The sequence below is a fragment of the Chiloscyllium punctatum genome, chromosome 20 (genome assembly GCF_047496795.1).
Source record: "Chiloscyllium punctatum isolate Juve2018m chromosome 20, sChiPun1.3, whole genome shotgun sequence".
Classification (NCBI taxonomy): domain Eukaryota; kingdom Metazoa; phylum Chordata; class Chondrichthyes; order Orectolobiformes; family Hemiscylliidae; genus Chiloscyllium; species Chiloscyllium punctatum.
The window spans coordinates 30,201,185-30,222,060 of NC_092758.1; the positions used below are offsets into that span (position 1 = coordinate 30,201,185).

At 44.0% G+C, this 20,876-nt stretch overlaps 1 protein-coding gene across 2 annotated transcripts in view; it reads right to left on the reverse strand.

The window, feature by feature from the left end:
• The window catches only part of LOC140491999 (organic cation/carnitine transporter 2-like), a 58,752-nt gene extending 38,098 nt beyond the window's left edge, over nucleotides 1-20,654 (reverse strand). For both annotated transcript variants that reach the window (XM_072590575.1, XM_072590576.1), the window contains exons 1-3: nucleotides 20,231-20,654; nucleotides 8,565-8,668; nucleotides 6,134-6,288 (exon numbers count right to left, since the gene is read on the reverse strand). In XM_072590575.1, coding sequence (XP_072446676.1) covers nucleotides 6,134-6,288; nucleotides 8,565-8,668; nucleotides 20,231-20,620 — 649 coding nt within the window. In that variant the 5' untranslated portion in view covers nucleotides 20,621-20,654. The remainder of the gene's footprint in view (nucleotides 1-6,133; nucleotides 6,289-8,564; nucleotides 8,669-20,230) is intronic.
• Between the last annotated feature and the right edge of the window lie 222 nt (nucleotides 20,655-20,876).

A 20,876-nucleotide genomic window follows, 5' to 3' on the forward strand; every position in this document is an offset into this window, starting at 1 on the left:
CAGCATGGTGAAAGAAAAAGTCCACAGGAAAGCTGTTTGGTAAAGAAACAAAGGATTGTATACTCTAAGAGGCTTATACCACTGTAACAAACAGTGGTAAATCTGAGGATTGAGAGAGTGTTCATAACTAGCAAAGGACAACTGAAAGATTAACATGGAATATAAGACTCACCAGCAATATAAAAATGTATTGTAAAAGTATTTCAACAAATTAAAAAGCAAGTTGACAGCATAAGTAAACATTGGTCTGTAGCAGGCTCAGATGTGCCTAATGGAAAATTAGGAACTAATAGACATTAAAAGAATCTCTTATTTTCAAGATGGAAGCATGTCAATGATAGAGAGAAGGGGCTAGTGAGCACAATAAACATCAATTAAATATTATTAGTACAGAAAAAAAAATGATAAATCTCCTGAATCCAGTAGCTGACATCCTTTAAAAGAAGTAGCTGCAGAGACAGTGGAAGCGTCAGATGTGACAGAAGAGTGGTTCATTTCAAAACACAAAAATCAAGATAGTTACTCAGACCTTATCCACCCTTCAAGAGTACTTGCATCTACTCCACTAATTTGTGATTTCACACAGCAGATTAATTCCTTTGCAACAGTTAAAATGGGTATGTTTGACCTCAACATTGAGTTCAAATGGCCCCAGTGAATTTTGGTTACCCATCTGTATGAATCATGCCTCATTCCCCCTTTCCACTGCCGGCTAAAATTGGAATTGTCAGAAATGGGGGAAAGTATTCCATATCCAACCACCATCCACCATCGTTAAAGATCTGCAGCATCTCCAGGACCCCACAAAATGAAGCAGAGCAAGACAAAGACATATCCCTCCCTGATGCACTCAATGCTTTCCATGCTCAGTTCGAACAGAATGCCAGTGGAGTGGTGTCACTTGTCCTGACAGCCGCGGATGTACTTGTTCCCTCTGGCGCCACTACGAACATCGGATCGGTCTTCCTGAGAGTCAGCACAAGGAAAGTGATGAGCCCAGACAGATTCCCTAGCCATGTACTTAGATCCTGTGCAGATCATCTGGTAGAGGTATTCACTGACATCTTCAACCTCTCCCTCTTCTACAAGCCGAGCTCTCCGCCTGCTTCAAGAAGACCACCATCATCCCAGTACCAAAGAAAACACATGCAACATGCCTAAGTGACTACCGCCCAGTGGCTCGAACCTCTACAATCATGACGTGCTTCAAGAGGCTGGTCATGGCCCACATCCCCTCCAGCCAGCCTCGATCCCCTACAATTTGCTTATCAATGAAACAGGTCCACAGCAGATGCCGCTTCTTAGCCCTACATCTTCCCTGGAACATCTGGATAACAAGACACCTACGTCAAACTCCTACTCATTGACTACAGCTCCACCTTCAACACCATAATCCCCTCCAGACTAATCTCAAAACTTCGAGGCCTAGTTCTCAGCTCTGCCCTCTGCAACTGGATCCTCAGCTTCCTGAATTACTGACGGAAATCAGTAAAGATGGGTAACTGCATCTTCTCCATGATAACATTCAACACTGGAGCCCCAAAAGATGTCCAAGCTTCTGTACCTTCTGCCTGACCAAGAGGTTGGAAGAGAGCATAACTAGGGTGGGAGGAGTCTTTGATGACGATGCCAACCTTTCCATGGCAGTGAGAAGTGTAAATAGAAACCATGGATGGGACGTTGGCTTCTGTGATGGTCTGGGCTGTGCATACAACTTTCTGTAGTTTGTTACAGTCCTGAGCAGAGCAGTTGCTGTACCTGGCCATTATGTACCTGGATAGCATGCTTTCTATTTTGCATCTGTACATGTTGGTGTGGCAGAAATGCATTCCCAGTCCCGTACTGTGCTCGCTATGCACCCACGATCTTGGATTAAGTTCCAAATGAATGCCATCTACAAGTTTGCCAACGACACCACTGTGGTGGGGGTGTTATCAAACAATACTGGGTCAGAATACAGGAAGGAGATAGAGGGCTTGGTGTCATGGTGCAATGATAATCTTTCACTCAATGTTAGCAAAACAAAAGAACTGATCATTGAGTTCAGAAAGAAAAGAGGATGGCATTCCCAGTTACATCAACGGAGCTGAGATGAAGGTCAAGAGTGTCAAGTTCCTAGCAGTGATGATAACCAACAATCTGTCCTGGACCTCTCATGTAGATGTGACGGTCAAGAAGGCACAACAACGCCTCTTCTTCCTCAGGCGGCTTAGGAAATTTGGCATATCCATAATGACCCTCACCAACATTTACAAATAACCATATAACCATTCTATGTAGATGGATAACAGCCTGGCTATTGCTCTGCTTAGGCCTGTAAGAAACTTCAGAAGGTGCTGTGCACAGCCCAGACCATCATGGAAGCCAACCTCCCACCCATGGACTCCATCTATATTTCTCACTACTTAGAAAGGCTGCCAACATCAAAGACTCCTCACACCTCAGTTATGCTCTCTTCCAACCTTTTCCATCAGGCAGGGACTCAGAAGCTTGAACACATATACCAACGTTTTCAAGAACAGCTTCTTCCCTGCTGTTATTAGACTGCTGAATGGACTCTCTAACTTCAAATCATGTTGATCTTGCTTGGCACACTTCCTGTGCAGTTTTCGCCTGTATGCCTTGCTCTGACAAGAACCCTATGCTCTCTATGTCCTTGTTTACTATAATCAGCCTGCACTGCTCACAAAACACAGCTGTTTACTGTACTTAGATACATGCAACTACAATCAATCAAGTCAAGTCCAATCAAATCACATTTTGGCATATTGACTCTGAGACGCTCCCAAATGAGTGCAACAGATTGTATGGAAAAATAATCAGGTGCAAAAATTGTCAGTGAGCTAGTTAAAAGTTACAGCCTTGGAAAGCAATTTACAAGACCTTGCAAGATCAGGCATGAAAGGTTTGCTTATCAGTGAGTCACTTCCAAGAAATTCAGTCAGCTTGTCCTCTCAGGCAGCTTTGCATCAGATTTCAAAGATGAGCCATCAGGGACTGGAAATGGTGACCTCAAGTAATAGGGCAGCACTATCACATCAAGGAAATTGTAATATTAAATTGATCGAGTGTGGTAAATTGAACAGGTGTGTGGCTACAGTATGTAGCTGAATAACAACAGTGATAGTTCAATCAGTCCATCAATGAGAATGATCAGAAGGCTTAAATAAAACACTGGAATAACATTTGATTTCTGAGCTTATGGATAACAAGAAAAAAATTACTTCAATGTCATAATATGATAAGGTGAAATAGTGAAATGAGTAAGACAGCCAGGAGTGGAGAATGAAGACAAAACTGCCTCTAGGTATTCATAATATACAAAATTCCAGGTCTGTGACAGGATCCATTACAACTACGAGCTGAATTTTTTTCCCCTGGCTAAGTTGAAATTACAGCAAGTGTTTGGGAGGGTTTCTCACCCTATCTTACCAAACTCACCTCATGAAAAATCTACCATGCCCGTGTGGCATTTCTGATGCCCAGTTTCTGTCCCATCTTAACATGAGCCTTTCCCTAATTTGTCTCTCACCAGATATCTGCCAAAACACTGGATTCACTTATACCCACGCTATCTTTAAAAACCCATTGTATATCTGGACAAACACTGGCATTGTGAAGCCACTCCTGCTTGTTGATGGACAGAATCCAACCATGTTGGATATGCAGGAAGGTGGCACTACATTTCCCCAACAGGGTCCTGGAGATCATGGTTGACGTTATGGTGCAACAAAGAGGTGTCCTCTTCCCAGAGGACTGCCAAACAGGTATTACCACCAGAGACTGCCAGCCTAGTCTGAGGTTGCCATCCAAGTCAGTGACATCTCCAGGGTATGGAGGAATAGCCAGCAATATCAAAAGTCAATTACCTTCTCTGCTCTGCCAGTGCAAGTGTCACATTCTTATCTGTTTCATCTCACGGTCATGCTATCTCTGCCACTGCATACACCTTCCACCAAGGCTCATGCCCCATCACTCTCACTGCTTCCTGAAAGATACTCCCTCATTTGCTCTCTCCCACTGCATTGTCTGTGTTCAGGTGGAACAATGCATACACGTGGCATTGTCCTTCTTCATTTAACATCCTGTGTGCCTCTGTGCTCACAGGTGTGGCTGTCAGCGTGTTGTCTGGCAGTGGCTGGGCCAGGAAACTGCAACATACCATGAGGGCCAATGCCGTAGGAGGAAGGGGAGCACACAGCCTGCTTGCCCACACAATCTACAATTCAACAGCCTGTGAATAACATTGTTTCTCTTTACAAGCCCTTTGAATGGTGTGAGCTGCTGCCCCTTACAAAGAAAAGTCATGGACCCCACCCATTCAGAGTACGCTTGTGGTCATTCTTTTCCCACTGCACAAGGCGTCAGTAAGTGCTTCTTTTCCAGCCTCAGTCTGACTGCATTAGTGAGCCCTAACTGTCAACATGCCATTCAGTAGCCCATCCAGCAAACCCCACAGGCTTCACATTTCCCAAGTCACCTGCGTCTCCTTCCCAGTAAGGCCTTTACATGTGAGTTGACCATGCCTGTGTCATTACACACTGGACCTTCTTTGAAGCAAAGGGTAATCTGATTATGGGCAACCTCTCCCACACAACCTTCCCAACCATGCTTTACTGTATCTCCCTCTTGCAATTCCTTCTGCTCCCCTTCACTATTGTACTGCACCATAACCTCAGAGCCTGCAGCCCCTAATCTCAACAACTGAAATGCTGAGGGTCAAGGCCAGAGCTGTGGCCTCATTCCCTACACCCCTTCCCCATCCACCCCCATCAGTTTCTGCGGATGGACCCAATGGACTGACTGTGGTCCACCCCTATGACCACATTACCAGACAAGATGTGCCAGGACTCTGACTAGCATCTATAAATCTCCCCAGCTGCAATAGCCAAAACCTCAACACATAGCGTTACGCAATCAACAAACTGACCATGCCTGACTGCACAGGCATGGGCACCCTGACCAAAACCCCCAACCAGGCACATGACTGTAGCCAACCCAGTGATTGCTATGGAAGGCTGCCCTTGACTTATGGTGCCAGGATGCTGACTTGAGGATGGGCTTGGTAGGTAGGCTGGTTCTGGGTGAAAAGGCCCAAGGAGGTAGAATATACTGAAATGGTCCCTATGGATTGTGTCCTAAGGTGTTGTTGCCCAGTGTCCAACATGGACATCACTCGGAGCATCGGGCTACGATGAATCTAACTCGTTTGGTGAATTTGCTCGGATGCAAGTGTGAATATTAATGAAGTTGTAGCATTTAACAATCAATGAAGATTATCACTTAGCCCACCTCACCACTGATGGAGCAAGCTGAATTTGATGCTGAGATGGACCTCACCTTTCTCATTGCCCAATACTATTACACATCTCATCATAACCCACGTAGCTTAATTGCCTATAAATTTCCATTCTACATTGCTATTTGATTTATTCCTTTCTGCTATATTGTTGCATGTGCAGAGGCACCAAGGATTTTCGGGTGTCAAATTAGTAATAGTTAGAATACTCCTTGAGTTATTTTTTTCCTCAAAATTTTGTGAATTATAACACACATTTATTTTCTCTTCTCCAATTCAACAATCCTGTTAACATTCTCAGCAGCCATATTCTTGCTGCCTGTCATGTTTCAGAATGCTGTGTAAAAATTGCCAAAAGCAAGGGAATTGAGAGAAAATGCAACCTCTCAATTCCACAGTATTTCTACATATCTTTCAAGCCAAAGCCAATTTAGTGATCTACTGAGGGCAACAGAATTTTACAAACATTGCTGGTGAGACCAGTATCTATTCCCAATACCTAATTCTTCCTGAGAGCAGTTCAGATGAAAGCAGGTTGCTTAGAGTCTGGAAGCCAGGTAAGGATTTCCTTTGCAACGTTCCTAATGGACATATGTGAATCAAGTACGCTTTTGTAACACAATAATAGTTTAACCATGTTGCTTGCACAAACTTTCACTGTCAGAGTTTTATTAAAGGAATTTAACATTAATTTCATTTCAATTCTAGCAACTGCTATTTAGCCTCAGCCTGGGCCTCTGTATTACCAGTCCAGTGACACTGCCACTACACCCCAATCTCTTCCAACTCATCAAAACTAGTTAGAAAGAATCTAAAACAAGAATTTGTACTTACCAAGAACAAAGGCAGCCACATAGTTTGAAATCTGCCCAAGACCCACAAAGAAATTGAGAAGGCAGAATAATTCCCAGTTTGGAGAGAATATTTGGAGCACACCGAATACACTCTGGACTCCCATAGTTCCATACAGAATCAACTTCCTGCCAAACCTGTACAGCATAAGCAAAACAATCTTATTGTACACTTCAGCACATATGCTAGTGTACAAATGACTTATGACTGTAAATATTCTTTTGCTAAGTCATCACAGATTTGCACACATATCTGTTGGGGTCAGTTTAGTTCAATTGCTTGGACAGCATGTCTACGATACAGAATTATACTAACAGCATGGATTCAACTCCTACACTGGCTGGTGTTACCATTGAGGGATTAGAAGATTAATTTAGAATCCCTGCAGTGTGGAAACAGGCCTTTCAGCCCAACAAGTCCACACCGACAGTCCAAAGAGTAACTCATCCAGACCCACTTCCCTCTGACTAATGCACCTAACACTATGGGCAATTTAGCATGGCCAATCACCTCACCTGCACATCTTTGGACTGTGGGAGGAAACCGGAGCACCCAGAGGAAACCCACGCAGACAAGGGGAGAATGTGCAAACTCCACACAGACGGTTGCCCGAGGCTGGAATCGAACCCGGGTCCCTTTCCTTCTCAACCTCTTCCCTCACCTGAGGAGTGGTGACCGTCAGGCTAACCCATCACTTGACATCTCTTTCTTTCAAAAGAGACAGCAACCCTAGGATATGATAAAACAACAGTGACTTTATCTTTACATGCATATGTAAATGCTGTATCTATACATCCTCAGTTTACATAACAGCTCTGCATATAATTCAAACTTAGCCACTTGCAAATTAGATTTGCATAAAATCACATTGGGATTCAAGCTCTGGGATCCTGATTGATTGAAAAGCTGCAGGTTATTGAAAATTGAAACAGTCTAAACACCCTTTTGTGAATATTCACGTAAGACAGCTTCACAGTTCAGTGAAGAATAGAGAGGTATCAGTTTAGTGGAACATAAACACTTGATATAGAGGGGTAATTTCTCCAGTTCTGTGTGTCTGGAATCATCGTGTCAGAAAAACATTTAAGTACGATTTTTCTAATTGTGTACTTTATCGAGATATCTTGTCATTTTTTGTCTTCACTTTAAGAAACACATCTGTCTTGTATGTAAATGATCAAACACACAATATATGCCAGCCTTATTTCTTTCTGGGATCTGCCTAGTCCATTAGTACCATCAACTGGGATCATAACAGTTGTATTATTGCACTATATGATCAAATTTCTCCAATGTGTAGAGTTGCAATATAGGATTTACTTTAGCAATTCAGCAGAGTTATTTTGACAGCACCTACCACTTGTCCAACCTCTCTTACAAAGACAATCAAAAGTAATGCCATTGTGACAACACCAAAGTTCTCCTCCAAACAAATTGACTGTTTAGATACTTATACATACATATTCTTCTTCACGTTGTCTAATATCCTGGAATTTTCTTCCATAACAGAATTGTTGGAATATCATACTCACCACAAAGACAACATTAATTCAGTAAGAATTTACAAACCATCTTCAAGATATTAAAGGTGCTCAGATATTGGTTCAAGCCTCCCTAGAATAGTTTTTATTAGTTAAAAACAAACACCATGTAATTGTATGAACATATACAGGTGCTCGTGTCATTTATTCCATCTCTGCCATCATTCAAATAGAGTCATAGGGACGTACAGCATGGAAACAGACCCTTCGGTCCAACCTGTCCATGCCGACCAGATATCCCAACCCAATCTAGTCCCACCTGCCAGCACCAGCCCATATCCCTCTAAACCCTTCCTATTCATATACCCATCCAAAACGTTATAGGAAAGAATGTGAAATGGCTACAGATACTGTTAGCAGGACCTTGCCTTGGATTTGTCTCTCAAAAGATCCTACCTTAGTTTGCTATGAAGTTTTGTTACATCACCACTTTGTTTGCGCTTCTTGAACTCAATCAAGTGAAAGCAGTTGTATCCATTTTAACAGTACAATAAAACTTGTAATTGTTTTCTTCTGTTCTAGGCATGACGTGTCTGGACTTTTTCCTAAACTATAGGCATTCATGCTTAAAAGCACATAGATTTCCATATTCATTTGGCAATTCACATCCAGAAAGCCTTAGCATCAGAGAGACAGCTATAAAAATTATTTTGTGAACGCTCACCATCCTTCTAATCTTATACACAAATTATTTGGGAAAACAATCACAAATAACTCACATGCCTCCCGAAAATGAGGAATAAAAATGGTACTCATTTAGCACAGAGGTAAATGCAGACTTCCTATTCTATTAAATTTTTCTTTCTCACATGGGAATGGCCAGGGGCTAAAATTGGACAATCTGGTAAATTTGAATAAAGGAAATGATTCACCTGTCCGATAACTGTCCAGAAACGAAGGAACCAGTCAGCACTCCGATGAAGAAAACTGACATAGCAAAAGGCCCTTTCCATTCATTGTTGCACACCAAATCCCACTGTAATACAAACAGATGAAAAATTTTGTATAGTTTAGGGAATAAAATGCAGATATGTCATGCCTAGAAGAGGGGACATAAAATTATTGCAGGTTTTACTGTATTTTTAAAATTGATACAACAGCTTTCAATGCAGCTGGCTGAAACATATGTGACTTTGGCAATCTCTGAGTCCACACTCAGAGGTTCGCCACTTTCTGCCTCAAGAAATTTTCCCTCACTCAGTTCTAATGAGTCATCCTTTTACTTTGAGGCTGTGTCCTCAGGTCCTAGTCTCTCCTATTCGTGGAAATATTTACTCAATGCCCATTCTATCCTGGCCTCTCAGTATTCTGTAAGTCTCAATAAGATCCTCCCTCATCCTTCTAAACTCCATCGGTACAGACTCCAAGTCCTCAACCACTCCTCATATGACAAGCTCTTCATATCTTGGATCATTTGAACCTCTTCTGGATATCCTCCAATGTTAGCTCATCCTTAAGTAGATACGGGGCTGAAAACCCCTCACCATATTTCAAATGCAGACTGACCAGAGACTCACCCTGCTGAGGCAGTATGTCTCTGCTCTTGGATTCTAGCCTCCTTGAAGATGAATGACAGCATTATATTTGTCCTCCTAACTGCCAAATGAAGCTGCATGTTAACCTTAAGAAAATCCTGAATTTGGACTCCTAAGTCCCTATGTGCTCCAGATTTTTGAAGTCTTTCCCCGTTTCGAAAATAGTCTACACCCCTATTCTTCCTACAATCTCATTTTCCCACATTGTATTCCAATCTCCACTTTTGCCTTTATCTTATCTTTTATTGATCTTTAAAAAAACATGTAATTTTGCTTGATATAACTAGCTAGCTTACCCTCATATTTCATCTTCTTCCCCCATATTGCTTTTTAGTTGCCCTCTGCTAATTTTTAAAAGGTGTCCTCTGGCTTCCAACATTAATCCTCATGGTAAATATGAAAAAAACATACAGAGAATGTATTACATGAGAGAGTTAATAACACAATTGGGCCAAAAACAATACATGATTTGACACTCTGAAGTGAACAGTTCCTGAGGCGTGGAATTGCTTCTAAATTGGTTACTTGGTCAACAGCTGAAAGAGTAAATAACAAAGGGCAATTAAAATTGCATATCACAAACTACAGTGGTCCCTGTGGAATATCATTGGTCTCAGTTCTCCATTTTGAGAAACTGCTCTCTGTCTCCTGTTACCCAGCCCCCATGTAGCTAGTACACCCTGGACCCCATGCGACTTCACTTTCTCCATCAGCCTACCATGGGGAACCTTATCAAACACCTTACTGAAGTCCATGTATATGACATCTATAGTCCTTCCCTCAATCAACTTTGTTACTTCCTCAAAGAATTCTATTAAGTTGGTAATACATGATCCTCCCTGCACAAAACCATGCTGCCTATCACTGGTAAGCCTACTTTCTTTCAAATAGGAATAGATCCTATCCTGCAGTATCTTCTCCAGCAGCTTCCCTACTACTGATGTTAGGCTCACCCAACTATAATTACATGGATTATCCAAAAAACATAAATATATGTTTATGCATAATTGGGACTAAAGTAATTCATACTAATGCTCTGGAAGAAGCAACAGGCATATTCAAAGGAGTAATGAAAGGTTTTGACAATTATTTTAAAAACAGAACTTATATCATCTTTGAAAGAGCAAGATTTAATAGATTTAATGGGAATCCATAGAGGGTTCCATTAAAGATCTCAACAGACCAATGAATAGATATGGCTATGATGACTTCATGTCAGAATTCTTGAACTACAAAGTTGTTGTTGGCCTTATTGATAGCTTTTATCAAAATTTATTAAAGTTCAAAGAAAACCTAACTCCAGAGAAAGCTATTTAGGTGGAGAGTGGATCAGTGGTGTAGCAGAAACACCGATCAATCTTAAGGGGAGAAGATCAAACTTGGCAGAGGTGACCTTTGAATGCATTCAATTCTTAAGATATTCCACTGGCACGGTGGCTCTGCGGTTAGCACTGCTGCCTCACAGCACCTGTGACCCCGGTTTGATTCCAGCCTCAAGTGACTGTCTGTGTGAAATTTGCATATTCTTCCCATGTCTGAGTGGGTTTCCTCCCAGTGCTCTGGTTTCCTCCCACAATCCAAAGATGTGTGATTAGGTGAATTAGCCATGCTAAATTGCCCATCATGTTCAGGAATACGTAGGTTAGGTGCATTAGTCACAGGTAAATGTCGACTAATAGGGAAATTGGTCTGGGTGGGATGCTCTTCAGAGGATCGGTGTGGACTTGCTAGGCTGAAGGGCATGTTTCCATATTGTAGGGATTCTATGTACCATAAAAGTGGCACATGAAAACATGGTGCTGTGGGTAGAACAACACCAGACACTTAAAGTCCTAGCCAAGTTGTGAAGTAAATAAAACTCATTGGTGGGAACTGTGTATGGATATTAAAACTGAATGCTTTTATTGTAAAATAATATGTCACTTCCAGAAAATGTACCTAAGCAGGATACGGTCAGGAAAAAAGAAACAGAAAAAAAGAAAACTGTACATATGGGTAAATGATGTAGAATATCATATAAAGGCAAGTTTTCCCAGGGGAAATCAGTGACCCCAACCAAACAATTTGGCAACTGACATTGATATCACTTCACAAATTTCAGTGTAGACATGAGGCCAAATGGCACTATTATCAGATAGTAAGCCTTGGTTGACAAAATATTGCTGACAGTTCAACTACATGGCACTTGGATAACCTACTTAAAATTAAAGATTCACTTCAAGTAACTATCCAACATAGGGACACTCAATCTTCCATGAGTAACTTCACAACCAGAAAGGCTTTCAATAGAAAAAAATATATTGACGTCAATCTCTTTTAAACACTAAAGGGGTTAAACAATATGAGATCAAGCAATACTTGGTTAAGGCATAGCTGGGAGAAGGTGAGGGCTGCAGATGCTGGAGATCAGAGCTGAAAAATGTGTTGCTGGTAAAGCGCAGCAGGTCAGGCAGCATCCAAGGAGCAGGAGAATCGACGTTTCAGGCATAAGCCCTTCTTCAGGACTAAGGCATGGCTGGTCAAGAACAGCAGGGAAATGACGTGACAGAACTCTGTAAGCTTATGGTAGATTCAAACGGAGAATCCCCTGAGGTTTGTTATCTTGGAATTAGATTTTTCTTCATACTATCAATTAAAACTGAATGCTTTTATTGTAAAATATCACTTCCAGAAAATGTACCTAAGCAGGATACGACCAGGCAGCACGGTGACTCAGTGGTTAGCACTGCTGCCTCACAGCACCAGGGTCCCAGGTTCAATCCCAGCCTCAGATGACTGTCTGTGTGGAGTTTGCACATTCTCCCCATATCTGCATGGGTTTCCTCCAGGTGCTCTGGTTTCCTCCCACAGTCCAAAGATGTGCAGGTCAGGTGAATTGGCCATGCTAAATTGCCCATAGTGTTAGATGCATTAGTTGGAGGGAAATGGGTATGGGTGGGTTACTCTTCGGAGGATCAGTGTGGACTGGTTGGGCCAAAGGGCCTGTTTCCACACTGTAGGGAATCTAATCTAAAAAAAATGGAAAAGCTGTGACTGTGCTGGTTTAGTAGAAACATTTTCCAACTGAAGAAAGTTTAGAAGTGCCAAATTTGAGAAAAAAGGGCAGAAGTTGCAAGTCACACATGTAATTCAAAGATAACCAAGAACAGATAATTTCAAGTAGAATATCTGACCTCCATTTATTTCAAAGAAGCATTCTCAACAACCACAATGAACATCACAACAAGCAAGAAGCAATCTTCAAGTAAATCTACGATTAAGAAATTTTACATATTGATTTTGCCAATAATTCCATTGCTAAGGGGGGGAAGAAGCAAATATAAACCAGTCAACAATTGGAATAAAAAATCCACCTACTTCAGTAGCCCTTTGTCAGGCTTATGCCCGAAACATCAATTCTCCTGCTCCTCACCTAACCTGGTGTGCTTTTCCAGTGCCACACTTTTTGACTCTGATCTCCAGCATCTGCATCCCTCACTTTCTCCCATAGACCAAGGGTCAGTCCATCCATCAGTCATTACAATTTTTAACAAGTTATTTCATGAGACATGAGTGTCACTGATTCGTGACAGAGGGGTGATCATCGACATTGCTGTGAGTACATGACATATTTTATTCCAGATTTTATTCAACTCACATTTCAACTTCTACCATTGTGAAATTTTAATCATGACCTTAAAGCATACTGCCTGGATCACCATGTCCCAGGATAAAACCATTACACCACAGCTTCCCTATGCAGCATCTATTCTTATAATATGCAAATAGTTTCAGAAGTGGAATAAACTACAGCTCCTTCGCTCTATTAGATCATGTTAAACCTGGAGGTGGTTCCCTGTGCACATAGCCGATTGCAACATTCTCAAAAGAGTTCACAAGTAAAAGATAAGGATGGCAGTGTGTGCAACAGTATTGCACCTGGAAGCTCATCTCAAAAGGTCAAAAATGACACCAAGGTTGCAGTTTGGTTAGTCTCAAGCCATTCCGAGACAGAAGGAACATGTAGTCGCCAGTGAATGGAGCTTGTGGCAGAGAAAGAAGCAAATGGCTTTAATGGTCCCAATATTTAATTACAGAAATGTCTTCTCCTCCAGTACAGGACATCAAATCATCAGCCTGACAATACTGAATTACTAGAGAAGTCGAGAGAGATGATGCTGAAGTAAAATTACATATAGGCAGTGCATATTCTGAAACTGATGTTTGATTCTTTGAATAATGTGTAAAGAATAGAATGTAGATGAGAAGTAGGAATAAACTGTGAACAAAACAACACAAACTCCAGAGGTAATGATGCAGCAGCAAGAGTGGAGGCAATTTCAGGTAATTTGCTGACAAGATTAGACTGATAAGAATGTAACTTGGTGACCGCAGTCCTGTCATGTGAATGATGATAGAAAGTTATTGGATAAGAATGGAAACAGAGTCCAAGGGTGTCAGGGTAAGGCAAATGAGGAAACATAGTTTATCTTTGTCAAATTCATCTGGGTATCATTTTCTCAGATGTTTGCTTCTGTTAAAATGGTCAGACAAAAAAAACTGATTAGAGTATTCAAACATAGAATTCCAAGAAATAGCTTTAAATTAAGGGGTGGTAGGTATAGGGCAGATGTTAGGGGTAGATTCTTTACTCAGCGAGTCGTGAGTTCATGGAATGCCCTGCCAGTAGCAGTGGTGGACTCTCCCTCTTTATGGGTATTTAAACGGGCATTGGATAGGTATATGGAGGATAGTCGGCTAGTGTCGGTTAGGTGGGCTTGAATCTGCGCAACATCGAGGGCCAAAGGCCCTGTGATGCGCTGCATTTTTTCTATGTTTCTATGTTTCTAATTCCAAGAAAGAAATGCAGGGATCTAGGAGGTGATACATTCAAGGGCACTGTGACATAAAGGGGGATTGGAGATAGGAGATAGTGTGCAAGGATGGAAGAATCAAGCCCCCTGTGTCTGAGGAGTAACCATGGCAAGTTTGGAGAGTAGAATGATACCTAAAAAAGAAACCAAAAACAAAATCAGTTAAATCTGAAGGCAAGAGGAAGAATGATTTGGTCAGCAGTTGACAAGGAATAGGACTAAGGGAATCTGCTGGATTTGGGTTGAGTGTTAGTGAAGAATGTAAAGAAACTAAAGAAAGATGCAACTTTTGGATCTAGGTTTATGGAAACCTTCAAAGAAATAATAAAGCTTTGCTTCTAACCAGAGATTTTCTGACAGGGCTCTTTCAGAAATGCAAAGCTGAACTTGCATTCTGACATGTTCCTCCTGTTGGATCAGTCAGGGAAGGTAAACTATACACTGTTTTTCACAAATCACAGCAGTCAGTTGTTATGTTCTGTCATTTAAAGAACAAGCATCATAGACAGATACTTTAACAACTGCTGTCAAAAAAGTAGGCACATAATTTGTGAGGTTCAGATGTCTGGAGGATAGAGTACCAGGTAAGTCTAGGGTGAGATTTCAGGTAGGCAGGGTACCTCGAGACTAGCATGTCAGGTGGAGAGGGTGCCAGATAATGTGAGTATTAGAATGTAAATGGCAAGGGACCAAATCGGTTATGGAATGTTTAAGGTCGGTCAGGGTGGGTGGGAGATACAAGGTCCAATTGGGACATGGAGTGGGGGCACGGCGGGTGCTGGGGTCATGTGGGTTGCTACTGGGATTATGGTGGGTGGTAGTGGGTGGATGTGTATGTTCTGATTACAGTGGGTATGATGGTGGGGGTGGGGGGGGGGTGGGGAGGTGAGGGCAGTAAAGATTCCAAAGAAGGTTGGCAAATTGTGGTGGCACCAGGATCAATTGGGACACAGAGTTCAGGGGTGGGTTTGAGTCATGGAGGTTGCCAAGTTCAGGGGAGGGGGGGGGGGGGGGGGGGGGGGGAGAATATTCTTTTTTGCGGCAGGGTAGGTCAAAGGTTCCAAAGGGGGTTGGTAGTGGTAGGATTGTGCCAGCACAGCAAGTTCAGAGGAGAGTTCCTCCTCAAATCAGTCCTAAATCTGCTCCCGTTTATTCTGAGGCAATGCCCCCTAGTTCTAGTTCCCTTTAGCGATGTGTGGTGGCTCTAACCAGGGATTAGATGATATGTAGTGAGGCATGTTTAATAAACAATGTCAAAGTAAAAGATCCACAATGAAGCAGTGACCGTAACATGGCATAATTTAGCATTCAGTTTGAGAGGGAGGAACCTGAGTAAGAGGCAACTGTGCTAAGCTTGACAAAGGATAATTACAAATGATTGAGGGAAGAGCTGGCTGCCGTGGATTGGGAAAGGAATTTAGCAGCGAAGGCAGTGAGGACCAATGGCAGACAGTTAAAGAAAAATAGTTCATGGGTCACAGAAAAGATATATCTCATTCAGAAAGAAGAATTCTAGGAAGCAGATAAGCCAATCATGGTTAACTGGGGAAGTTAAGGAGAGCAAATGCAGAGAATGCTGGAGCAATCAGTTGGTCTAATATCATCTGTGGAGAAAGAAAAATAGAGTTCACATTTCAAATCCACTGTCACTCATCTTCCCAGTCTTTAGTCCCGTGGGAAGGCTCGGTCGTGAGATGACACATAGAGTCAGGATATCGTGAGTAGTAAGTGAAAACTTGGCAGATGGACAATAATGTGGGGAAAGGTGGAGTTTGCAGTTTGGCAGCAAGAATATGGAGCTGTATATTTCTGGAATGGAGAAAGATTGAAGCAAGCTACAGAACCGAGCAATTTGGGAGTCCACACCAAAAGCTAGCCTCCAAGTTCAGCAGTAATAGGAAGCCAAATAAAAAGATGGCCTTAATCTCAAAAGGAAATTGAGGGTAAAAATCACAAAGTTTTCTAGTAACTTTACAGGACACTAATCAGATCACAGGTAGAATACTGTAAACAGCTTTGGTCCACTTATGTAAGAAAACATGTGCTGGCATTCAAGGCTGTCCATAAAAGGTTCACTAGGACTGATACGAGGTATGGAGAGACTGCTTTATTAGCAGAGGTTGAATAGATTGGGCCTGTACTCTTTGGAATATAGGACAACAAGAAGTGAGCTTATTGAAACAAATCAGATTTTTAGGGGACTTAAAAGGTAGATGCAGAAAAATAGCTTCCCCTGGTGGGAGAGTAAAGAACCAGAGTACATAATCTCAATAGAAGTGTTGCATTTTTAAGACCGAGATGATGAGGATTTTTTTTGTCTTTCAGATGGCAGTGAATACATGGAATTCTTTACCAGGATAGGCTATGGAGACCAGGTTGTTAAGTACTCATCCCACACAGACTCCGGACCACCTTTAAACCAGCAGAGTTCGGACCCGAACAGGACAAACAGTACAGACTACAGATTCAAAAACACCAGCAACAGTTCTCCTTCAAGATTCTCCGCTCCACGCTTGCAGCAATGCGCCGGCACCTAACCTCTCTACAGTCAGCCCTGCCTCAGCTGAGGGCCACACTCTCTCAGAATTGCAAAGGACCCACTCTGTACTACATCCTCAGGAGAATTCATACTCTCAACAAACAGTATTTCAACTCCATTTCAAACATCAAAAACTGTAAGTACAACAAACTTTTATCTACCCACCTCCATAACCAGCGCTCCTGAAACATTCCAGAAGATTCCCCCGGCCTCTGGTACTGCTTGGACGCCATTAGCCATGCGGCTGGTGCAGCTGCCACCCCCACCTGATTGATTATGTCACTTCCGCCCCATCATGGCCACGCCCACAACCACTTCTGCCCCTCACAATTCCTCATGCATCACATGTGACATCATTTCCGCCCCTCACATCAGCGCTGATGTCACACGCTCACTGACTTCCACCACCCCTACTGCCGTGTCTGCCACCACTTCCGCCCCCACCAACGCCACTCACCTGCATTCTGCTGACACGCCCCCCCATAGATCCCACTGTCACCATTCCCGGCCCCCAGAACCCTGAGGGGAACACCATCCCTGCTCATGACTCCACCCCCATTCCCCTCACCATCACACCCACTCCGGTTACTGGCTCCGCCCCCACTCCCAGCTCCACACCCACACCAGATCCCAGCTCCCAGCCCTGCCGAGTTTTCACCATCCCTCCAGACCTTCCCCTCACTGAGGACGAATGATCAGTCCTCAGCAAAGGACTCACCTTCATCCCCCTCCGTCCAACGCCGTGACGTTGAACACTTCTTCCGCCGCCTCCGAGCTTACTTTCACAATCAGGACTCCCACCCACCTGCCGAGGACCCCTTCGCCCACCTGCAACACACTGCATCCACCTGGACACCCCACGCTGGCCTATTACCTGCCCTCGATCTCTTCATTTCCAACAGTCACCGGGACATTAACCGCCTCAACCTGTCTACCCCCCTCCCCCACTCCAACCTCCCACCCTCACAACGCACGGCCCTCCAATCCCTCTGCTCCAATCCCAACCTCACCATCAAGCCAGCAGATAAAGGGGGTGCAGTGGTAGTCAGGCGCACTGAACCCTACACCGCTGAAGCCAAACACCAACTTGAGGACACCTCTTCCTACTGCCCCCTTGACCATGACCCCAACCCCCATCACCAAACCATCATCTCCCAGACCATACACAACCTCATCATCTCAGGAGATCCCCCACCCACAGCTTCCAACCTCATAGTCCGGGAACCCCGCACTGCCCGGTTCTACCTCCTTCCCAAGATCCAAAAGCCTGACCACCCTGGCCGACCCATTGTCTCAGCATGCTCCTGCCCCACTGAACTCATCTCTACCTACCTCAACACTGTCCTATCCCCCCTAGTTCAGGAACTCCCCACATACGTTTGAGACACCACTCACGCCCTCCACCTCCTCCAAGACTTCCATTTCCCTGGCGCCTAACATCTCATCTTCACCATGGATATCCAATCCCTCTACACCTCCATCCGCCATGATCAGGGCCTCCAAGCCCTCCGTTTTTTCCTCTCCAGACGTCCCCAACAGTACCCTTCCACTGACACTCTCATTCATTTGGCCGAACTAGTCCTCACCTTTAATTTCTCCTTCAAATCCTCCCACTTCCTCCAGACCAAAAGGGTAGCCACACATATGGGCCCCAGCTATGCCTGTCTCTTTGTTGGCTATGTAGAACAGTCGATCTTCCGTAATTACACCGGCACTACTGCCCACCTCTTCCTCCGCTACATTGATGACGGCATTGGCGCCATCTCGTGCTCCCGCGAGGAGATTGAGCAATTCATCAACTTCACCAACACATTCCACTGTGACCTGAAATTCACCTGGACCATCTCTGACACCTCCCTCCCCTTCCTGGACCTCCCCATCTCCATTAATGACAACCGAATTGACACTGACATTTTTACAAACCCACCAACTCCCACAGCTACCTGGATTACACCTCTTCCCACCCTACCTCTTGCAAAAATGCCATCCCGTATTCCCAATTTCTCCGCCTCCGCCGTATCTGCTCCCAGGAGGACCAGTTCCACCACAGATCACACCAGATGGCCTCCTTCTTTAGAGACCGCAATTTCCATTCCCACGTGGTTAAAGATGCCCTCCAACGCACCTTGTCCACATCCCGCACCTCCGCCCTCAGACCCCACTCCTCCAACCGGAACAATGACAGCATGCCCCTGGTGCTCACCTTCCACCCTACCAACCTTCGCATAAACCAAATCATCTGCCGACATTTCTGCCACCTCCAAAAAAGACCCCACCACCAGGGATATATTTCCCTCCCCACCCCTTTCTGCCTTCCACAAAGACCATTCCTTCCGTGACTACCTGGTCAGGTCCACGCCCCCCTACAAACCACCCTTCCATCCTGGCACCTTCCTCTGCCACCGCAGGAACTGCAAAACCTGCACTCACACCTCCCTCACCTCCATCCAAGCCCCTAAAGGAGCCTTCCACATCCATCAAAGTTTTACCTGCACATCCAACAATATCATTTATTGTATCCGTTGTTCCCGATGCGGTCTACTCTACATTGGGGAGACTGGACGCCTCCTAGCAGAGCGCTTTAGGGAACATCTCCGGGACACCCACACCAATCAACCACACCGCCCTGTGGCCTAACATTTCAACTCCCCCTCCCACTCTCCCGAGGACATGGAGGTCCTGGGCCTCCTTCACCGCCACTCCCTCACCACCAGACGCCTGGAGGAAGAATGCCTCATCTTCTGCCTTGGAACACTTCAACCCCAGGGCATCGATGTGGACTTCAACAGTTTCCTCATTTCCCCTTCCCCACCTCACCCTCGTTCCAAACTTCCAGCTCAGCACTGTCCCCATGACTTGTCCTACCTTCTTCCTGCCTATTTTCTTTTCCACCTGTAGACTCCACCCTCCTCCCTGACCTATCACCTTCATCCCCTCCCCCACACACCTATTGTACTCTATGCTACTTTCTCCCCACCCCCCCACCCTCCTCTAGCTTATTTCTCCATGCTTCAGGCTCTCTGCCTTTATTCCTGATGAAGGGCTTTTGCCCGAAACGTCGATTTTACTGCTCCTCAGATGCTGCCTGAACTGCTATGCTCTTCCAGCACCACTAATCCAGAATCTGGTTTCCAGCATCTGCAGTCATTGTTTTTACCAAGTTGTTAAGTACTGTATTAAAGTCTGAGACAGATGTTTACTCAGTCAGGAATCAAGAGTTATGGGGAAAAGGCAGTAAAGTGAAGTTGAAGGCTCTCAAAACAGCCATGATCTCTTTAAAAAAAAAGGAACAGACTAGATGGGCTGAATGGGCGACTTCTGTTCCTATATGGTATGGCACGATGGTTAGGGTGAACAAACTTACATTGAGGTCAGTGAGATAAGCCTTCAACAAACTTAGCGAGAAATTCATATTTCAAATGGTTAGAAATAAAAAAAAGTTAAACAATAAAATCTCTGTGGCCTAAGACTATGGGTGTTAAAGAATTGGAGATGTCTGGTCAACTTTCATTTTGTAACCACGTGCTCCCCTCATTTTGAACGAATCGAAATACACATTTACCTTCACAAACTACCCCCAGTCTAACCCTGTGGTTGCTCCAGCCACTTACCTCGCTGACGATGGTGGAGATGTACTGCTCCTTACTGTACACCCATCCATCCAAACAGGGCTCCTGTCCCACCTCAGAAATATTGACGGAATCTGGGTCAGGGAATGTCTCCGAGAGGTTCCTGATCACATCCAAACGGTACCGTCTACATTTGCTGTACTGGAGTTTGTCCTTGTCTTGTTCCAGAGGGATCGTGCGGTTCATCCACGCTTCACTCAGGTTGAGGTTCCCGGGAATTAAACAGCGGTGTTCAGGAATATCCCCGACAAAAACTATAGACAGTCCGCAGAAACCATTGGGGAAGACACTGAGGCTCAAAAAGAAGAAGACTGACTTCTGGTAAGGTCCCCATTCTCCGAGAAAAGCGGTGATTTCATCGTAATCCCGCATGTTAGTGACAGTGGGAGAACGGGCAGTGACTCCCTTCCGTCAAACTGCAGCGATTTGGCTGTTGGAGGGTGCGCCGGAACTATCGCCTGGAGCAGTTTCAAACTGGTTTAGTTCTCGTAATTGTCACCTTTAAAGATGACTCGATCTTCATTTGCGCCGACAGCTTCCTCCTATCCCACTGTATATTTAAAGGGACAATTCCCAACGAGTTTGCCAACTCTGAAGTTGTTCTTATCCTTTTGGGAGGAGAAAGGGC